Source organism: Filicampus tigris, chromosome 2, assembly GCF_054856515.1.
Source record: "Filicampus tigris isolate MCC_2025a chromosome 2, RoL_Ftig_1.0, whole genome shotgun sequence".
Taxonomy (NCBI): domain Eukaryota; kingdom Metazoa; phylum Chordata; class Actinopteri; order Syngnathiformes; family Syngnathidae; genus Filicampus; species Filicampus tigris.
Window position 1 is genome coordinate 32335080 of NC_141218.1, and position 23542 is coordinate 32358621.

General features: G+C 40.7%; 1 protein-coding gene across 3 annotated transcripts in view; it reads left to right on the forward strand.

The window, feature by feature from the left end:
• The window catches only part of tenm1 (teneurin transmembrane protein 1), a 298794-nt gene that overhangs the window by 87999 nt on the left and 187253 nt on the right, over positions 1-23542 (forward strand). For all 3 annotated transcript variants that reach the window (XM_086023607.1, XM_086023606.1, XM_086023608.1), the window contains 2 exons: positions 270-513; positions 6013-6251. In XM_086023607.1, the coding sequence (XP_085879733.1) occupies positions 270-513; positions 6013-6251 (483 nt within the window). The remainder of the gene's footprint in view (positions 1-269; positions 514-6012; positions 6252-23542) is intronic.

Consider the following 23542-nt stretch of genomic DNA (forward strand, 5'->3'; position numbering starts at 1 on the left):
GTAGTTTGGGCTGGCGGGTGAGGATTAAGTCAGAGCTGTGAGCTCTTAAAAGACTCAGTGCTGCGGACAGCCCAGTATCTATTTATAGGGAAGCTGGGAATGTATCAAAGCAAGTATGAAAGGAGGCAATGGAAATTATCAAGTTGATTTATGGTTGTCAAAATGAGGACATTACACTTTCAACTTACATGATGTCACTTGCAATTGCAACTTTTGGAACTTATCGCTGATAAAACTTGGTTTATGTCTGTCCTACCTCTTTTCTCCAGAGTTACCCAGCAGTCCAGGTGGTCAGTTCACATTTCGACCATTACCGCCACCTCCTCCACCACCCCACGCCTGCACCTGCGCCCGCCCGGCAACCTACACCCAAGTCAGTCTGCAAAGGAAGACCATGCCGACGCGATGTCAGGCCAGCCAGGGCGTCCAGGGGCCAGACACCAGTTCAAGCACGGACCAGGCACAGCTTCATGACAGCTGGGTGCTGAACAGCAACATTCCCCTTGAGACCAGGTAGGGAAATGCAACAAATTATAATAACCTTCTGATTTGACCCGAAAAGACAATGAAAAACATGCACAGCACGCGTGAAGGGGAACAGATGGAGGACTTTCTTCCAAAATGCTCTCAGCATTTATTTATTGCAATGAAACTTAAAATATGTGAATCTTCCAGGCAACTCATCACTGTCACTTTAATGTCACTGGATAAAAGCCATTTATTCAATCCCACAAATGAGTATCATTCAATTAAATCTAAGTATTGGAATAGGAATTGGCAAACCTTCCTAAATCCTGTGGAGAGCAATTAAGGACAAGACTCAAACTTTATTTGGATGTTTTGAATTTGCACAAAAAAAGAAAGTGGAACAGCACACAAGCCTCGTGGGTAATATTACACGTCTTAGCACACCATCAAAGCCATCGTGAATCTCTCAGGTTTTTCACTGGATTTTCTCACCACACCTCTGAAGATCCATCAGGGGACCATTATGAGTTAAGACGTCACAAAACAAAATCCGGCACGTAGCGCAAATCCTCTTTTTGGGAACACATTGAAATTCCACCTTCAGTTGTGGCACCTGAAAACATACTGTACCGTCTAATGCTCAGAGACGAGCCGTTGGAATTTCAACCCATCAAACGGAATTAACTATTTCCCAGCTGCATAAGTAATAATTGATCAGAGAATTATTTTGCAGATTCTCATTTGCGAGGCTGATTTTGAGAAGAAGCAGAAAGGTGCAGAAGAATATGTTTGCATGTTCAATGAGACCTCAGTGCGGCGGCTGAATTTCGACATTATGAAGATGAGATTGGCAGGCTGCCGTGCCAGAAGAAGTGGTTTTAATAAGTTATGCATCAGACCATAATTAGATCTCATCTCATTTAAGGTAAAGGGATTTAAAAAAATAGAACCATGTGACAATTTAAATTAATCATGAGCCCGATGACAGTGTAGTAATTAGCATATGCTCTTCGACATGTCAGTGCACTGACTTGAAGGAAGTGCAAAATAAGGTAAGACTCACACTTTCAATCAAGGATGTCCTAATCACAAATGTAAATGTTAGCCAAATGAGCCCATAGTCAGTTTCTACCTTCGTGTTGGGACTGCATTTCAGAGTGGAATGTAATACTGATCATATTGAATAGTGGGCCTTTGTGATGCAATTCAGAGGACAGTGACTGTTTATGTTTCTGGGCATTGAGGAAAGTTATGTTTGACTTTATTTATTGCTACGGTACCTTATTGATGCTCCCACACAGTGACAGATACACTACTATGAACTCATTTTTTTGTGGTCTAATCTTGTTATCAGATCATTTTTGCAATTGAGATAAAAGGATGATCAAATACCAAACTTGGCATGAGAGTGCATGCTGGTAAAATTTTAAAGGATTATATTACTTTGATGGAAATGGCAAGAAATTGCACATCTTGTCAAGAACAGCACCATTTTCTTTGATGCATATCTGATGACTTGTTGAGTTGCATTGGAATTGTTATGTTTGGGCTTTTTTAGTTTTCTTTTCTCAGTATTTCTGCGTCTGTCTCATCAATGATTGTGTCCACTTGTCTGCATCCCACCCCCTTGTGTTAGCCAATCAGCTCCCTCCTACCTTGTGTGTCTCATCCAGGTGTTTATCGTTGTCTTGTCAGTATGCCTGTATTTAAGTTCCTAGTTTTTGTTCTGTCCTTGTCAGATCATTGTCGCTGTCAGGTTGTTTTGTTTCTCCCAGTGTTATGTTTTGTTTCTTAGTGTTTCTTTGCTACGTTGAATTTTGGGCTTTTCAAGATTTGTTTGTGCTCGTTTTTGTTAATACATATTTTCTTCAGTACCCCCTGCTTCTCCTGCTTCCCTGCATTTGGGTCCTCCATCCCGGAAACGTGACAGGAATACTGTATATTGATCATATGTCAGAGGAGATTAAGAATGTTTGAAGTGTGCATAGATCTCCTTTTTGGCTGAGGAGCAACAATGTTTCAGGAGTGGCTCGCCTGTGTAGGCGCACAGATATGGCAGGTCATTCTTGTTAGAACGTGAATACATTGCCTTTTCCCCTCTTTCTTATCATGAAACCTGATACACCCGTCCGTCTTCTATACTGTATTTGCACAAGTCTTCCTTGTGAACAGCCCTAGGGCAGAAGGCTTCAACCTCCCGAAGAGCGAGGACTCTCATTTACTTCCTGTCTCAGGGGAAATTTGCTCCCCAATATGAATTTCCAGCTTCCTGAGCATCACCCGTAGATGTTGTCTGAGACGATCAAACGCAGTGAACTGGGAAGATCGGGAAACATTTTAAAAGTAACACACATGAGGGGTTGAGGACCATGTGCTTTTGCAAACACATCATCAGACGAATGCTGCTTTTGAGGAAATCCATTTTTCGAAGAAAAGCAAAAGGACTCAAGTGGTTCTGAGCTGTCGATTGGCTCAAAACGCACTGAAATGCCCATCTTCACGTGTCATCTTTTTGTGCATGCTTGTTTTCTGTCGGCTGTGTGTCTCTGTATGTCCCCCAAGTTTATCTCCTTTTAGACTTGAACTAGCATTGACCCTTTGGGTGTGCGGAAGCTTTGTGCAGCCTCTGTGTCCCCCATCTGACTCCTACCCTTCAACTGATACTGGATGGGTGGATGAGCAGAGCAAGGGAGGCCGACAGTGAAGGATGGATGTCATCTGTCTTGTTTTAAATTGCCATGGGGCCACATGAGTTAGACAAACCGCGCATAAGAAAGGCTGAGAGAATAAACAAGAGAATGATAATCCCCCAGACAAATCTGGTGTGATACCTGTAGGTTTTTAAAGACAAAATGAATAAAGACTGTCACAGCATTACGACTCCCCTAATGTAAATCAATGCTGTTTTTTTGGCAGTGGAAATGATTTTAATTTCATCAGTGTAAATAAATAAACAACAAGAAACTGATTTTCTTTTTTTTATTATTTCTCACGCAATTTGTTTTTATTTTTAATGTTCCTGCAATTATGTTGACAATAATTGTAATACGTTTTTATGTGTTTTCTTTCCTGCCACAAATCATTTATGCAGAGCATTTCTAAGCTTTGTCAGCCTTTAATTTTTTGAGAGTCACCTTATAATTGTATTTTACTAAATTCAACTTGACGCTTCTTGCAAAACATGCATCATTTGGCAACAAATGAAGGAATAGTGCGGCCAATGTTGCAGCGCGGTGTCTTCAATGTGATCAATCTGCCGTCTGGCTTGACATTAATGACCTGTCCTTGGTGGGCCATTCGGAGACCCACCAGCAGCCTGTGACCTCAAACTCTCCACTGCTCGGAGAGAACAGTCAGGCAAAGCTGTGCATTGCACACCGTCAACCAGTATTAATGTCAATAGAGCGTGACGTAACCTAGGGCAACGGGTGAGGATTTTTTTTCCAAGCAAAAAAAATGCACACATTTCACAGACAAAATAACTGGGTCACATCCTTGTGAATAGTACACCCATCACCAACAGACATACAGTAGTTCACTTTCAAATTTGAGTCAATCTATTAAGAGGACGGAAACACTACACGCAATGCTTCTATTTCTTATTTGCCTGCCAAGATCCACTTTTTCAAATTGGATAGCTCCCCTTTCTGTGTATTCATGCTTCCTCAGCTCACACCTTGCAGTTATTTATCCAAACACAATACAAAGTCAGTGAAAAGATCGATTGCCCTAAAATTCTAAAGCATTCTTTAAAAAAAAAAAAAAAAAAAGCTTATCAATGTCTGACTAACACTGTCATAAAATGAGTATGGTAGTCATTTGATGAGACCACAAAGGAATGGGTAAATGATTGATCTTTGGTTGATAGGGCTTTTTCATTCTTTTTTTTCAAACTTTCACATCACATGGCAGTTGTAAAGAGGATCCTTAGTTCTTTCATAACCTGGATTTGTTCATAAGTATCAAGTAAAAAAAAACAGTTCATTGCAAGCCTCAACGAATTGAACTAGCCATATTTATCAGTATTTTCAAGATATTGATAAAAAAAAGAATTACACCCAAAAATACAGAAACACTTGCAAGCATTGCATTGTCCCAATTTCTCTTGGATTAATTTTTCATCAGATGTATTATAAAATGGGAAATACTCCCACATCCCTGCCCTTGTCGTCTTTCTCGGTTGAAAACATGTGGGCTGTGTTTCATCATGTTCTTCATCCTCTTCTTTTTCTGTGGTTCACATCTTCCACTTCCTCAGTTTATATTTTTATGAGCCCCACATGGGAGAATCCAAAAGACAACTTGTCTAGTCAGAAACATTATATAATAACAGCATTAACGACAATTAAAATATGAAACAACAATAACAAAACTAGTGGTACAGAATTGTATTGCAGTTCATCATAAAGTATTTCGTACCGACTGGAATCAGAGGCTACTCATATTATCTTGTGGAGCTAAATATAGAACACAAGGGGAATCCCAATGCTGAGGCACTACATTTATTTCTTAATGTTAGTTTTTTTCATATGAAACTTTGATGGAGTATTGCTTGCTAATTTAAGAGACATCTTAGAATAAAAACTTACACACATACATGCACAGCCAAAGATGTGGTTTGCATTTATGAAATACTCAGCTGCTGTCCTACATAGGCCTGCACAGTAACCAGGCTGTTTCCTGTTTCACGTAGCAACAATCTCATTTGGAACGAAACAAACATTTTGGCCCCAGAGGTGGTGGGATCTTTGTGAGACATATATTTTACATCTCAAACCAACAGCAACTCACAAATAAGATCTGAAAGGTAAAACAGTATCTCACCATGCAATGTAGGAAACCTTGGTAATGTGGTTATTTTCCTATAAAATACATCACATTCGGAGATCCATCCATCCATGTTATTTTCCACTTGTTCTCATTAGCATCATTGGTGAGCTGGACTGGCCGCCAGCTATCCGCAGGTCTCATTGACAAACAATTGTTCACTCTCACATTCACAATTACACAATTACAGTTCTTTGTTTACTTTTTACCGCCCCAGTACATTTATGTCCCATACGTCGTCCTTTCCAGTGTATTGTGTATATACCTTGTGTACATCTGTATTATCTATACTGCTGTAGATTAACAGAAATGTGTTTTTGTTTAGTAAACTTCAGTTTATGTATTCCACATGTGCTGTACTATTTACCCATTTTTCGCTATAGGGAAACCATTTTAATCAAATCTTCATCCCCACCCATGCAGATATCTTAATCAGCAGCCTCGATAGATCTGATTAAAAAATTCTGTCAGGAACAGATGCCATTGAGGCAGTTAAGAGCTTTATGCCACAACTTCATCTGTATCCAAGATAAAAAAAAGGGCAAGAGGTCAATAAAAAAACTTTTTTTTAAACAAACAACTTTAAAAAAATAGAGCATTGCTTTATACATAGTGTGAACATGATATAACTTGACAATATATTGGTCTTGCAAAGCTTCATCTTAGCAAAGCGGTTTCAGCTGCAATTAAATGCAATATTTTGTTCCTCCATTTTAGACACTTCCTGTTCAAGCAAGGCTCAGGGTCATCAGCCCTGCTTTCAGGTGCAGGGCAGGGTTACCCCTTGACCTCTGGGACAGTGTACTCACCTCCGCCCAGGCCCCTGCCTCGCAGCAGTGTGACCAGACCACTGTTTACCTTCAACAAGCCTCATCGCTGCTGCAACTGGAAGTGCACAGCATTGTCTGCGTCACTTCTCACTCTTACCCTGGCTCTGCTGCTCACATATGTCATTGGTGAGTTTGTCTTCTGTATAATATTCCCGTATAAATGCACACAGTTTTTCCTTGATCTCTGCCATGGAATGCTTTGGGTCTGCTGAAAACTTGCCAATTTCAAGGAAATTCTATGCAGAGGTAGGGTTTAAATTAACCAAAACCAAAGCACATAACACATTTTTGCTACATTGTCTTAATACATTCTGCTTAAAATGTGATGATGATGATGATGACGATGATGATAATGAGGGTGATGATGATGATGGTTGTCGTTGTGATCCAAATGATTATTGTTGAAAAGGTATTAAGACCAGAATTACTATGCATAATGTTGTCGCTGGTTCTAAGGTTGAGAGGAAGGGGTTATCTTGGTGTTGTTGTTGTGTCTTTTATTTTTGCCAATAATTGCAAAGCAAATCACCACAGGAGCCATTTCAATACAAAATAAATTTGAAATATTTTCAATGCAAACTACTAAAAGGCAATTATACAGCCAGAAAGTTGTAGTAATAAGATGTGCAAAATGGATTCAAACACAGAAAATAATATATTCCAAATCTGTGGGAAATTCTGAATTGCATCTGAGTCATTGGACCAAAGCACACAAAAGTGGTAATTATTCTATGATGAATAGACACATAAATTCAGTTGTAAAACACTACTCCCTTAGTGCTCCGTCTCTTGCACTTTCTGTCTCTGTCGCTCTCTCTCTCTCTCTCTCTCTTGTCAACACACAAACCATTTTTAGCACGTATGTTTTTAAGATTTTTAATGATTCCAACTATAATCAAACACACCTACAAGTGCGGTCCTCTTGCCATCTCACCACTCGCCTCATAACGGACTGGAGATGTGCCTCGATGCTTGAGTGAAAATATCTCTAATATGCACAATTGAAGCACATTAACAGAGGTAGGCATTCCGTCAGTATTGAAAGTCTGTCAGTTTGTCACTGACGGACTCCTGTTTTGCTGATGAATGACGAATAATGAGAAACGTAAAAAAAAAAAAATGACGGACTAAGCTCTGATGGAAGTGGGCTTTTGTCCATCAGTGTAATCATCACTAACTGGGTTATGATTACCCCGTACTCTTTTTTCCATGGGGGAATAATGTCAACAAGCACCACATAAGCTCATTATTTTATTTATTTCGACTGCCTGGCATGTACTACCTACAATGTCATGACTGTCACATATAACAGTTCATCTTGGCCGACGGAGGCGGACTTCTTTTACTCTGACTCGCTATGTGTCAATCAAGCAATTCATCCTCAGACTCGTGAGTATTTTGAAGATGTAACACCTCCTCTACTCTATAAGATTGATTAGTCCAACATTTAATTTTTGGACTAATCTAGCAATTATTTTTGAGTTGACAGTTTTTAATTCACAAAACACTTCTGAACTTTTTGAAATTCTTTGTTTATTAAAGTAAAAAATAACATTTGCAATTCAGTGAACACTAAGATCTCTTTTAGGCAAGCACCATGACGTGTGAACATGAATGAGGTATTTGTCTGTCAGTGAAACAATGTGTGAGTGCATGTTAAGCAGCCCAAGTAAAATAATTAAAAAGAATAAGTAACAAAAAATTAAATAACTCTTAAATAAGCAAAAACTCCAATGAGGACCAACCTCATTGATATTAATAATTAGTTGGATGGATTTACGATCCTTCAACTTTTTGCTCTCTGTCGTCTTCCAGCAGCACCTGGGTGAAGTCGCTTCGGGTGTTCGTTCATCGCCAATGTGGTACGCCAACTCGGCTTTACAAAGGCTACAGACGACCACGTATGCGTATTTACGTCATTGACACTCGATGGTATGTGCGCGCCGGCGTATTTACGTCATTGACACTCGGCGTTGACGGTATATTGTGCGGGCGGACGTATATTTGTCATCGGTGACTAGTCATCAGCTCTAGTCCCGACTCTAGTCTAGTCTACCATACAACTGCACCATGGTAATGAAATATATACAGAATTAGGAAAAGACGAGAGGCCATGAGCATCTTATATCTATATACGCAGAGGAATAACACATCGTTTTAACCCATTAAGGCCTAAAGCGCCTGTCTCAACAGCTCCCCAAAACCTAAGGTCGCCTTTGGAATTACCCATGAAAACCTGAAGTTCTCCCAGAAATTCAACACTTACAAAATGATTAATATCTCAGCCCCTGTAGCAGACAGAAACAGAAAGAATTAAAGAGCTTGGACATGTGCCTTTAGCACAGGCAGAATTTATTATTATTTATTGTTTCAATCGAAGATGTAAAAATAAATTGTCAGTGCAAGAGAAGCACTATTTTAATTTAAAAAAAAAATCGAGTGGTGATTACCAGCCTCTTTTCTGTTACAAATACGTCAATATCATCATTGTCTACAAACCACATCATATCACATTCGACTGGTTCCACTGGTCGTGCGCATCGTCTATACAACACTGCCGTTACTTTACTTACTTTAATCAGAGCTCCCGGCCATCGACACGACATCCTCCGCGGTCTCACGACACCGCCATGTCTATATTCTGATGCATTAAGTTGGCTAAGGGACAGAGAATTGGATTAAAAAAGGACAGTGACGTATCCGCTGTGCCGGTTTGAAAGGTAGAATGACGCAACAGCCCTCTAGTGATAAAAACGCGGTTATGCGCTCCGGGCTTAATGGGTTCAAACAGTCAAAATGACTTTTATTGTTAATATAACATGACTGGCTGACCGACTGGCATATACAGTTTGGTTTGGCTTGAAAAAATGGCTGACTGACGATGACGAACGTGGGCCCAGGCTGCTGACGAATGACAGACTGGCCAAATTTTGTAAATTGCCCACCTCTGCACGTTGCCGTGATGTTAAATGTTGATGGCAAATGTGTCGTGCGATTCATGAGTTCTTGCAGCTCCAAGCTGCCTCGCATCACCAATGCACATTTATGAATGAGCACACTTTGGTTGACTCAGAGCTACTCATTTGGATGCCAAAGGCAAGCATAGTCACAGCCGCCCCCCCACACTCACACGCACACACATCTGTACTTTTGATCATTTTTGACAAAATGTGAGTTATGTAAAAATGGCCACTTTGTCCGAGTTTTTATATTTGTTACAATGATCTGACAGCTTAAGTTAGTGTAACATATTTGTCTAATATTTGCCAACAAAGACTTTGAATATTATTGTTTAGCACCATCTTCAGAGTGTGAATATGAGAATTACTGGGCTAGGTAAAGTCCTTTAAATTCTTCTTGCAGAAGATTATCTAACAAGTGAAACCTCTCAACACTTTTACAGTAATCAGTAATAACATTATCCAACATTTAATATTGTTTACATTTTCAACCATTTTTATTTTCACATTATTGAAGAAAAGTGTCACGCTTCACTTAATATATTTTGTGTAATTAAATAGCAAATATCGATGCCATAATTGTTAAAAATGATGAGTCAATTATAAGTCAATTTGGGCCAATTCACAACATAAAAAGTGTCATTAAATCCTTAAAGTGTACTCCGGTGGCCCATTTTGAGATATTGATGGGGAAACTGAGCAATATTGTAAAGTTTGATAAATATCCGGTGTTCCCATGATTGTGTCTAGTCTTGTATTTGCCAAAACAATCCCCCTGGTTCATTTTAATGCACGGCACCATGTTAGGAACAGATGTGACGTCAAGGTGTTGACTGGGAACCCAACAGTTGCTATTGAGTGATACGCCAGATCGCTTGCCTATGGATGTTAATCTGTCTGTAATTTTCTTTTTTTTGCCATGAGCGTGGCATCCAGACTTGGATATTTATTTATTTATGTATTTATTTAGATGGAAAGAATGTAACCTGACCCATGTTACAGACAGGCTTCCGCCTTCGCATGTGGTTGCTGATTATTTATTATGCGCTGCGCACCGGCCTCGTCAGACACAGAGTCAGCAAAACAAGCGTCCATCAGTGACGATTGACAGATCTTCCACCAGTATTGATGGAATGCCCTCATATGGAAAATGGTGAGACTGACTCAGATTTGTCAGAATCTGACCAAGACAATGTCACGTTGAATTGCAGACACAGCCTAGCCGATGCGAATTTCAATGCCGCTACGCCACAGCTCCACTTCTTGCAGGCAAGTATAGCGCGCGTTAGCTGCCATTGCGTCGGGACAAATAGGTTCTGTGAGCTATTATAAGCTTGCTTTAATACAACCACCGTAGTCAAAAACGTGTTTGGATGCAGGTTTCCTTGATAAACCATCGCGGTTTCAGTTTCGCGGCATCAGTACATTGCGGGTTTTCAAAAAGTATTCATCAAAAAGTGAAAATGAAAAATACAGCCATATTGCAGAAAGACACATTGTTTCAAATCATGTGATTGGTTCCTGGCGTGAGATCGACCAATGAGAGCACAAGTGGATTTATCCCGTGAGCTGATGGGCTGTGCATCATCTCACCCTCTCGCTAGTTTCGTCCACGCTAACAAACTAACAGCACTTTTGAACAAGGTTCTGTTCAGAAACTCATAATGTTATTTAAATGTGTCGTTCAGTTAGTCAGAGTCAAGCCAGATAAGCGGATAGTAAACAGCTGTGTTCACAAGTTGTGAGCGGAGCGCGCTCAGCCACCCGTCAAGCACAACGTGCTCACAGCACGACAATGACGACGAAGCAAACACCGTTATGTTCGGAAACTCATAATGTTATTCAAATGTGCCGATCAGTTCGTCAGAGTCAAGCCGGATAAGAGGATAGTAAACAGCTGTGTTCATATGTTGTGAGCGCAGCACGCTCAGCCACGCGGCAACGTGCCGCTCGACATGCTCAACACAAGGACGACGAAACATCGGCAAATAAAATGTTGACGTTTTTGTTAGTTTTTTCTTAAATTTGTCTTAAAACAGCTTGCCTGATCTAGAATCCTTCGTTGGATTTCATCCAAAGCACCTTGTTGGTGTTTTTGTGGAAAGAGAAAGTTCAGCCATGCTTACTTAAAGAAGAAGGAGGCAACGAAGAAGAAGTGGCAATAACAGCAGCAGAAGTAGTGACACTATCGCTTTGCACAGCAACGACAAGTGTTTAAAAGTGCATTACACCAGGATTGTACCTTTGGATGAAATGCACCATGGCATTCTAGTTAAGGTAAGTCAATTTTATGATAAAAATTTAAACTTTAACGTAGTTGTTAGCAAAGTTCCGTTGTGATCGTCCACATAGCGGTTGAAACTGAGTTCCTTTTACAGCCTGCAGCTTATTTATTCATCATTTAGCATTTTTAAAGTTAAATTTGTTGTATATCAATTACTTAGAAGGGTGGGAACCATGTCGGGGGGTTCGCAACGGCGTAACAAAGGCGGAAATACCCCCCAAAATAAAACTTTAAAATAAATATAATATACAATTAAAATGATAATAATATTATTATTATTATTATTATTATTATTATTATTATTATTATTATTATTAATAATAATAATAATAATAATAATAATAAGGGGTGTCAAATTAGTGCATTCATTGTGATCAATCAATTACAATCAGAGTTAAAGCGTTAATTTTTTAAGCGCATTAATCATTTTAAATTTTTCATCTCTAACTTCACTGTTTCTGTCTGATGATGAGATCCATTTTGATGCATGGGGCTTGTGCTTGAGTTGTTGGAAGTGTAAAAAACAATGGTCAATGTCACACCCTGAAGTGGACACTGATTGGCTTTCATTGTGTTTGGCATAATCTGATTGGCGCAGTGATATGCCTTCTTTATAAGAAGGACTTTGCTTACCAAAGAAGCAGCTCAAGCCAACCAAATAAATGCAAAGTAACTAAAGTAACTAAAGCCGTAGCTAATGATAGCAACGAAGACACTAATGTAGCGATCCACTGCAAAGCTATTTGCCAAACTAAACTGGAGAACAGCCCGCAGGAACCATGCAGGACTACAGACAGTGATGACTAAAATCATCAAGATGTATGACGGTGAAAAGAAAAAGCAAGCTTCATGTTTCGGTGGGAGATTCGGACAAATTTGCTATAACGGCAGATCACTAGATCTCAACTCGCAACCACGGTTATTTGGAGGTGACAGGACACTATTGATGGTGAATAGAACTTCAAGTCATTTTGCACTGATCATCGTGAAAACAGCAACCAGGGACTAAGCTGGTAAATGTGAAAAACAGTTCCTCAAAGTGGCAAATAACTGGGTAATTGAAAAAAAGATATACACCATGAATACAGATACATGCATACAGACAATGGGGAGCTTTGGGGCTTTTCTCAGCAATTTTTAAATCAGATTAAAAAATAGATTAATTAGATAAACAAATTACAGAATTACAGCTCGGATAGGCTCCAGCACGCCCCGTGCCCCTTGTGGGGATAAGCGGTATCGATAATGGATGGATGGATGGAATTACAGAATTACAGATTTAATTATATAATTAATCTCTCAATTTTAATCTGTTGACAGCCCTAATAATAATTATATACATATATATGAAAACTAATGTTATATATACGTACAATTTCACCAAGCGGAAGCATGTAGATGCTAAATAATAGGGGTCCTAATACGGATGCCCTGCCTGACTCCAAACTCAGAGGTCGCATTGCCATGAATTACACGGTGCGTCCTCTCTGAGAGGTAAGAGTTAAACCAAGAAAGTGCTAAACCTGAGATACCAACACACGCTTCAAGGCGTTCTAATAGTACCTTATGATCGACGGTGTCAAAAGCAGCTCTAAGATCGAGTAAGAGTAGTATTGATGAGGTGTCGAAGTCCATAGCTAGGAGAAGATCATTAGTCACTTTAGCAAGGACCGTCTCAGTACAATGATCGGCTTTAAATCCTGACCGAAGAATTTAAAATCAATTATTAGCGGCCATATATAGTTACTACGACTTTTTCAAGAATTTTCGCAATAAATGGGAGATTTGAAACCGGCCTATAATTACTGAGGTTCTCCGGATCGTGGTTTGGCCGCTTAAGCAGAGGTCGATTAACAGCGGTCTTAAAAGCTACTGACAAGTGTGGTACTGATGTGCAAGTCTGATGTTGCTCACCGTCACCATGGAAAATTAGATGGAACATTGCTCCCTCCCTGGGTAGAACTTTAGCCACGTCCCAGGGGAGGCGGCGGCATTAATTCCAAGTGGACCACGTTCCGCGCCTTCATTGTCGAGGCAGCCGACTTGAGCTATGGCCGTAAGGTGGTCGGTGCCTGTCATGGTGGTAATCCCCAAACCTGTTGGTGGACACTATCTGGAACAGATACCATCAATCTAATCAGGCCTTTTTGTCCTGTGGGACTCCTGAGGCAGCTGATGGGTACAAGTGGAACTTAGCTTCGGTGGTTGCAAAGGCAAAAATGCTGGCGTGGGATGAGTTCAGTGAGGCCATGGAAAAGGACTTCCGGAAGGCTTTGAGGAAATTCTGGTCCACCATCCGCCGTCTTATTACCACTAGATAGAGAGCTGTTGACCTCGACTTGGCACGTTGTGAGTTGCTGGGGAGAATACTTCGAGGACCTCCTTAATTCTGCTGACACGCCTTCCTTTGAGGAAGCAGAGTCTGAGGACTCTGAGGTGGACTCTCCTATCATTGGTGTTGATGTCACTGAGGTGGTTAAAACGCACCTCGGAAGGGGATGAAATCGTCCCGCAGTTTGTAAAACAGGGGTGTCAAACATATTTTTTGTCATGGGCTACCACATCTTTGTTATGTTGTCTCTCGGAGGGCCGTTACAACTGTGAAACCATATAAATGTACAGTATGCCCGCCTTATAGCGTCTTTGAAATCAGAAGCCAGTAAGTAGTTTGTTCAACTATTTTTCCATTTATTTTAAAATAGGTATTGGGAAAAATGTTTGCAATAGCTCATATGTAGTGTTAAAAGTGAAGACAATTTCAAATAAACGTCGTCAACACACATGATTTGCCTTCGTGGGCCACATAAAATGATCTGGCCCCCGGGCCTTGAGTTTAACACCAGTGTCCTAAGGCCTCTGGATGTTGTGGGGCTGTCCTGGTTGACACTTCTCTGCAACACGGACATCAGAGACAGTGCCTATGGATTTGCAGAACGGGATGGTGGTCTCCTTTTTTAAGAAGGGGGACCAGAGGGTGTTTTCCAACTCCAGAGGGACCACACTCCTTAACCTCTTTAATAAGGTATATTCAGGGGTGCTGGAGAGGAGGGTCCATTGGGAAGTCGAATCACAGATTCAGCATGAGTAGTGTGGTTTGCGTCCTGACCGTGGAACAGTGGACCAGCTCTACACCCTCGGGAGGATCCTCGAGGGTGCATGGGAGTTTGCCAACACGTTTACATGTATTTTGTAGACACGAAAAAGGGACCATGTACCTCAGGAGGTTCTGTGGAGAGTGTTTTGGGAGTCCTGGTTGCTTGGGCTGTTCTGTTCTGTACGACTGATATCAGAGTTTGGTCAGCATTTCCTCCAGTAAATCTTATTTGTTTTCAGTGTGGTTTTGACTCCACCAAGGCTTTTCCTTTGTCACCGATTCTGTTCATAACCTTTATGGACACAATTTCTAATTCAGGCAAGATGTTGAGGGGTTGGGTTTGGTGGCCTTAGAATTGCATCTCTGCTTTTTGCAGATCATGTGGTACTCTTGGCTCTATCAAGCTGCGATCTTCAACTCTCACTGTAGTAGTTCACAGCGGAGTGTGAAGCATTTGGGATGAAAATCAGCAATTCCAAATCTGAGAACAGAATAGAATAAAATATAATAGAATGTCTATATTGTCATTGTACATTTCATTATACTGAAATTTGGAGTGCTGCATAGCAAAAAGTATTACAATATAAACAATAAATAAACACAATATAGAGTGCTGCATTGTAAAAAGTAATAAAATAGAAACATTAATTTACCAAATATCAATAAATTATCAGTCAGATGGAGGTCACTGATAGTGTAGTGGTACACACGCCTGAGTTGTGTGCGGGTAGCGTGGGATCAATTCCCGCTCAGTGACAGTGTCTATGTGTGCCCTGCGACTGGCTGGCGACCAGTTCGGGGTGTAGTCTGCCTTCGCCCATTGACAGCTGGGATAGGCTCCAGCAACTCCCCGCGACCCTGTATAGGATAAACGGTTTGGAAGATGACATGACATGTATCAGTCAGATGGCAAATTTCGGAGGAACTACAACATTGACTAGTACCACATCATGGCAATTGCACAACAGGTAAAGTGGCTAAAGTGGATACACATATGGTGACTACTGCAGAGGATTGCCGGAGGTGGTTTACATTATGAGTAATTGCACATAATACTCTCTAATGTGTCATTGCATAAAGCACAATGACAGAAACACATATGCGTTTCACAGGAGTTCAAGTAAGAGTTGGAAAAGGATGGGTTGAGGATGAGATCCTGTCCCAATTGGGGCAGTTCAAGTATCTTCGTGGTCTTGTTCATGAATGAAGGGAGGATGGAGCAGGATATTGACAACCGCATCGGTGCAACATCCGCAGTGGATGCGAACTCTGTATTGGAGCCGAAATGCGAAGCTCTCAATTTGCCTGATCAATCTACGTTCCTACCTTCATCTCTGGTCACGAGCTGTGGGTCCTGACTGAAAGAGCATCATCCCGGTAACAAGCGGCTGGACTGAGTTTCCTCTGCCGCATGTCCGGGATCTCCATTAGATATAGGATTAGAAGCCTGGTCATCCAGGAGAGACTAAGATTCAAGCCGCTCCTCCTTTGCATCAAGAGGGGCCAGATGAGGAGGCTCGGGAGTCTGGTTAGAATGCCTCCTGGATGACTCCCTGGTGAGGTGTTCCAGGCACATCCCACCTGGAGGAGACCCCAGGGATGACTCAGGTCAGGCTAGAGAAACTATGTCTCCTGACGGGCTGGGGAATGCCTTGGGATTTCCCCAGAATAGCTGGAGAAAGTGGCTGGAGCAAAGGAAGTCTGTGCTTCTCTGCTAAAGCTGCTGTCACACGATGCAACCCCGTATAAGCAGAAAAAAAATGGATGGATGGACACTCGGAAATGTAACACACACCTTTACTTGTTTCTGTTGCTGTTTTCAGAATTATTTATTTCAATGATGGATCTCTTCTGAAATTATTTGGGTCTGAACTTTTAAAGGGTACTTTTTCAAAAAGTTGACCTAGCTTCAAGTATTTCTAAGTATTTCTAGATTCCACCATTCCAACCAACAATTCATCTATCTATCTATCTATCTATCTATCTATCTATCTATCTATCTATCTATCTATCTATCTATCTATCTATCTATCTATCTATCTAATTATCTATTCATCCATCCATCCATCCATCCATCCATCCATCCATCCATCCATCCATCCATCCATCCATCCATCCATCCATCCATCCATCCATCCATCCATCCATCCATCCATCCATCCATCCATCCATACATACATACATACATCCATCCATCCATCCATCCATCCATCCATCCATCCATCTATCTATCTATCTATCTATAATCCCCTCCCCCCACTTATCCAGAGTCGTGGGGGCAGCAGCCCAAGCAGAAAACCCATACTTCCTTCTCCTCAGCCACTTTGTCCAATTTTTCCAAGGGGAATTCCAAGGTGTTTCCAGGCCAGGCCTTACATGAAGTATCTTGCGGGTGGAACATGCCCTTAAGACCTCAACAAGTGTGACATCTAGGAGGCATCTAATTAAATGTCTGAGCCACCGCATTTAGCTCCTTTCGATGCAAAGAAGAAGAAGCTATACTCCGTGCCACTCTTTGGAAAATAATTTGTCTCACTTTCAGAACTCTGACACTGCTTTTACAGAGACCTTATTGGGCCTGGACTCTTCGAGTGACATGAATACCTTCTCCAAGTCTACAAATATATGAAAACCGGTGATCGAACTTCCATGCATGCTCCAGGACCCTGGTGAGCGTGTAGTGCTGGTTCATTTTTCCACAGCCAGGACACCCTATTATACCTCTTGAGTCAAATATTTCACTTCCTCAATTAACTTTCCTCTCCAGTCCTTAGCATGGAAACTGAAGAGTGTTAGCATCCTCCGGTAGCAACACGCCACCCTGTTCTGCAAATCCAGAGGCCTCTCCTCGATGTCAACGTGATGTTGCAGACATATTATCATAATATGTTCTGGTCTGCCTGGTCTTATTGGCATTCTTAACACCATCAACAATACCTCCCTCATCACATGAGTGTCCAAAACATGTTTCTGGATGTCTGATAATAACACCAAAATAAAACATCATCAAACTGCGGCTTAAGGTGTCCTGGTGTTAAGTTCAAGTATAGACACCCTTATGCTTGAACATGGTGTGTGTTATTGACTATCTGTGATGACCATAGAAGTCCAATAAGAAAACACAACTCACGTTCAGATCGGGAGCTGTGACATTCCTCCTAATCAGACCCTTCCAGGTCTCATTGTCATTGTACCCCAAGAATAAGGGAGTAATGAGCAGTAGTGGTCTCTAGCACTCTATGCAAGGATTCCGAAAACGGCGGGTACTCTGAGCTGCTGCTTGATGCACAGGCATGAACAATCAAATGGCAGAGGGAAACTAACTTTTTATCCACTTTTGTCGTACCTTGCACTGAGCAGGAGGAAAAGAAGTATGCCTACACTAACTCAGCGACTCTCACTGGGTGTAACTCTAAAATGGAAAAGAGTCCAGCCCCTCTCAAGAGAACTAATTCCCGAGTCCAAAACGAGCATTGAGGCGGGTCCTATCGTAAGTGGAATGTCTTAATATAGCAGAGAACTCATTGACAACTGGCATTTCACATCCCTAGAGCCAGCTTCTGGAGCTTGGGATCGGATTGCCAAGGTCCCTGCCTTTGGCCATCACTCAGCTCGTATTGTAGCCAACCCCCTTGGCCCTTCACACAGGTGGTGAATCAATGGGAAGGGGGGTCCATTTTGCATCTTTGGACAGTGCTGGCCATACCTCATGAGTGCAGACCATCAAGCCCCACTTCCAGGCCTGGCTTCTAGGAAAGAGAAAACTTGGCCATACAAATGTCAAGTGTACCAAGAGTCACCACAGCAACCATGTGAAATCACTGTTACACACGAATATAACCAATGTATGTGAGTGAAATAGCACTAAAAATGCATCATAGAGCCCAGCCGTGACCTCAGCCCGTGGTTTTCTTGTGCAGATATCCCAACGCTCTGCCTGGCCAGTTCATTCCCTTTATGTGGTGTCGCTCAAAGTCATAGTCAGGCTGTCAGTGGTGGTTTTAGGGGTTCACATTAATCACATACACACACACACGTTCACATAGCAAAGCCATGCAGATTAATCCCCTGGCTGAACCATGCTATCCCATTAATGTCCCGGACCTGGTAATTAGTGCATTAGTGAGGGGTGTGAGTGATGACTAGCAGACAACATAACCTTTTAATTGGTGTCATGCTCCACTCCTGCTTGGCAGTGATTGATCTCCATGTTGCCATTACCATGGCAACTACATTTAGATGGATGTGACATGAGGAAAAAATGATATGTTCGCCTGTACATCAAACATTTTCAAATCCAAGATTACAGTGGTCATGGACTTAATGCCTTTGTTAAGGGTGAGAGGTTGAGACAGAGGCTACCACATGATTATCTTTTCTCATTACCTAATAATCCAGTAATTTGAATCAATTAATTAACAACATTTGACAGGAAGAGAAAAGAAAAATTACCAGTAGTATTTACTATTCTTATTACACTGTTCCCAGTCTTGGGGACTAAAATCCCTGAATGCAATACTTTGAGAAAAAGTACATATCCTAACAGAAAATAACTAATTTTGTTCATGTTACCTGAGTACATGTTAGAGTAAAAGTATTTGATGTTTGCTTTAATTATGACAAAAATATTTTTCTGATAAATATAAAGATTTTTCAGCACTTGTTAGCTGTTCCTATCTAATTATTTTTTGTATTGTTTCGCTCTGAAAGATAACGATTTTTGTAATTATTGTTTGTGTATTTTCTCAATCACAATTCAGAAAAAATATATTTTTTTTTTATCAATTATTTAATCATTAATACACTCTTCTTCGACCTCTGTTGACCATCTTTCAAAACACATTTTGATTGTACATTATGTATTAAAACCTTGACAATTTGTCATGGACCACCACAAAAACATTCAAATTTATGCCAGAGCATATCTGCCAAATAGGCCTTATTTCAGAACAGTAACACAGAAGCTTTTTCATAACGGGTCAAAGGCGCGATGCTGCACACTTTTTTTTATGGCTGAATGACAGAATGTCCAATCAACTTAAGTGAGCCACTTACGCAGCTTCATGAAACGCGCTCTGGGTGGAGCTAACTTTAAATGAGGATGTTTCCAGACAAATTTGTCAGTACGCTCATTCTTCCATTGACTTAAACATCTTTTGGCTTCTGCACTGTGGAGGCTGTACTAAGGTCTAGCACAGAGGTGGGCAACTCCGGTCTTTGAGGGCCGGTATCCTGGATGTTTTATATGCCTCCCAGCTCCAGCATACCTAATTCAAATGATCAAGATCATTATCCAACTTGTGCAGAATCGCCCTGCCCCGGTATCTCAAAGGCATAGCATCATATTGGACGTTTTTAGTCATGACACAGCCACTGACTGCGAGTGATGACTGTCATCGACCGACTCGGCCAACTTGACAAATTTTTGCAGACGTGCGGATGGGGTTGACGGGGCACACCTGTCCCATATACGCTCACTGACTGCCCAACGGCTGTATATGTGTCCCTTCTTCATTAGAATGAAGGCAGAATGTTGACATTCCATCCATCCATTATCCTAACCGCTTATCCTCACAAGGGTTGCGGGAATGTTGACATTATGTCATATTAATTAAATTAAAATTTTTAAAATAAATCAATAAATAAAACGTATCAGCACCAGCAGAATTGTTTCTACGTGAGCAGCATTTCCCCATGCTGATTTCTGATCACAAAGAACTACAGTCATCATCTGTGAGCTTTAGATATTGTGATGTTGTCTTATTTGTTGTATTTGATGTGCCATGCGTGCATTGTGTTGCTTGGCAACCTTGGGTACTCTCAGTTTGCATCGTCTCCTAATGAAGCGTTTATTTATGAGTACGGTATCCTGATTAAATTGCTTTTCTGGGATTTATTAGAAAGTGAATGCAAAAACACACACTCCTTTGAATGTATCCTATAGATTAACTGCACACACATCACTGGCGAAGATCACTTCCACATCCATGACGTTAGTTTCACAATCAAAATGTGACATATTTTCAAAATGGCTCTTTATGTAATTCCCGTCTCATGAAAACCCCACGATCCAGAAATTAGGGCCACCCTCAGACTTTACCATATCACAGCCTTTTGGTTGTTGTGCACAAATTTCCAAGTTATGCATGGTGGGTGTGTCAGACGCCTAGACTGGAGAATCTCAGCATCTTGAAAACGCACAAGAAAAGTGTGTAAGGAAGTGATTTCAGTGCAAACTGGAGAATAATCCCCTAAATTATTACCATCACTGTAGTAAATGCAAGTTAATATTATTTATGTACCACATTTAAACACAGCTTTATCCAACCTAGGGGTATAAATCAAGGACTGTGCAAAAATAACATTAAACTGAATAAAAATTAAACACACAAATAATGGATAACATACTCCCTTTATGCATTGTTTGATAAAGTAATTTCTACATTATGAACATTCTTCATTAGTTTCTACTCAATCTGTTAACCAACACATTTAGTTTATGCGTTAATATTTCTATTTTTGAGTGCATTCGTTTAAGCAACATACAGTGCGTTGTTGTGTGCAACTAAGTTTGTCCCTTCAGAGTAGCTGTAGCTGTCCCCCCCTCCTTTTCACCCCAAACTGTTTATATGGTTGCAAAGCACATCCTCAATATTTTTGCATTTCTTGGGGCTTCATTTTTCCTCATTAATACTTGTCATACAAGAAAATAGTATACAACACGATGGACTGCTACATGAGTCTTGTTTGAAGGTTTATAATTAATTCTTTGTGAGTGGCCACTGAACAGTGACCGCTCAACTCATGCGCACGCCATCGGACGTAGCGCAACGCAGCGGGTGAGTGACATGCTACTCACGCAACACAACAAATCGATATTTTAATTTGTCACCAACATTTTTAAATATCAATTTTTATTGATATCGATTCGTTGTTGCAGCCCGACATAAGTTAAACTACTGGTCCGTGATGTTGAGCCAGAATATATTCTCTTGTGATTCATTTTAGTTGCGTATTTCAACAATTTAAGATTTACTTGCTAAATTAATTGAGTTTAGGCTTACCCATCCGTCATTATAAGCTTACTAGGCTTTACTATGCGTTTCATCTTTGCTGCAAATATTGAAGAATAGTCTTAACAGGCAGCATAACTGAATGTTTAAACTTGACAGCACAAAGGGAAATTCTCCTGGGGAAACATGATTTCCTTTTTTTTATCTCCATACAGACAAACAAGAGACAAGCATCACTTTGGCTGAAAAAAAGTCTGCCATTTACGCAGAGAGCATACAGAATATGCCTATCAGTTTAGATGACTCTCCGCACACTCTATTTCTGTACCCCACATTGTACATGTGCTTTCTTCTTCAAACATGAGTACAACATTTCAAAACGCACAATATTGAACTATGCCATAGATCATGTAAAACCTGTGTCTCAAAGTGGAGGTATTTAAAATCAACACCGTCAAGTTTCTGTATAAATGCTGAGGACAGAGGGAAAGGGCGAGGGACAGATATTCTATGTAGGCATCTGGAAGTACTGTATGTCACAACCAAATCCGCACGACGACAGCCCTGTTGTTGTGTTTGTTATACTCAAGGTGCCTTGCAATTATTTGACAACCAGTCCAGTGTGTACCCTTTTGCTTGACTAAAGTCAGCTGGGGTTTGCTCCAGCTCACCTGCAACTCTAATGAGGACAATAGGTACAGTTTGGTAAACAGTTTGACAGCACTTCTCCCGCAAAGTGTATATTTACTGGACCACTAATACAACCAGTTAAGACGCATTGCTTATTATAAATACATACTTACATACTATTACATACATACATAAAGTCCCTGACAAAAGTCTTGCCACTTGGGTACTAGATGACCTTAGGTGCCCTTCAAATGTATGGCTATTTTCATCCCAACAGCTTTTGAAATAATGTTTTGGTGCCAAACAAAACAGAAAACTGCCGTCTTTCATGGCATGGAATTACTTGGTCGACAAGAGATTGGGGGGTGGGGGGGGGGCTTAAATTCAGACCACAATATCTTGTACATGTGCTGTGTTTCCTCACATTGCGCGCTTCCTCGCTCAAAAGAGGCTTCCAATGAGTAGCACCAAGTTTACACCAGCCTTTTATTGGCGTTGTATGCTCCCCCAAAATGGCGTGTGGCTATTAGCGCTGGCGTTCGTGAATCACACATTGCTTATCAATGCGGCTCATTTGCGTAGAGGTGGGAAATTTTTCTGCCAAATACATGCATATCACCTCATTTAAATAAGCACAAATATCACCAGCGCACCAAGGTGCATTCTGCATGACATCGTAGTTTGTGACACATTTCACTATCTGCTTGTGGTTTGTGAATTCAACGCGATCTGTTTGCTCCATTACCTGTTAGCCCTGCGCAAAAGCCACACATTCCTATGGTAAATTCGGCCCAGAACATTTTTTTGCTGAGCACAGGTGCAAACTGCCTGTCTTGAATGCATAGAAAAAGTTGCAGTGCTCAAGAAATCAGATGCCATTGTTCAAGTGAAAATGCTGAGGAGTATGCAAAGTACAGGGGAGATGAGAGAGACAACTGGGTCACCAATTTTGTTCACATTCTGAAGAACAATTAATGTTCTGAACTGTTATTAATAAAGATTGAAAAGATTGGATTATATATATATATATATATATATATATATATATATATATATATATATTAATACTTGAACACCTTTTTTGTGGAATACTTAAGAGGTAAATTGAGTTTCAGACCCCTGATTTAGATTCTTCGACACAGAATGTGGGAGGAAGCCAGAGTACCCGGAAAGACACACGCAAATACGGGGAGAACACGCAAACACACAGGAAGATCAGAGCCTAGCCTCAAATTCTCAACCCAGAACTGTGAGGTGGATGTGCTAATCACTTACCCACCACGCCTTGTTGGAAATTTTCTGGATTTAAATAATTGATTAGACACAAGTGAGACGAAACAGTTCTTATAACTAACCTCACATGAGTCAGCAAAGCCTTGTGTGTGAAGTTATAATATGTGATTTAATTAATTTGCCGAAAAATAACACAGTCAATA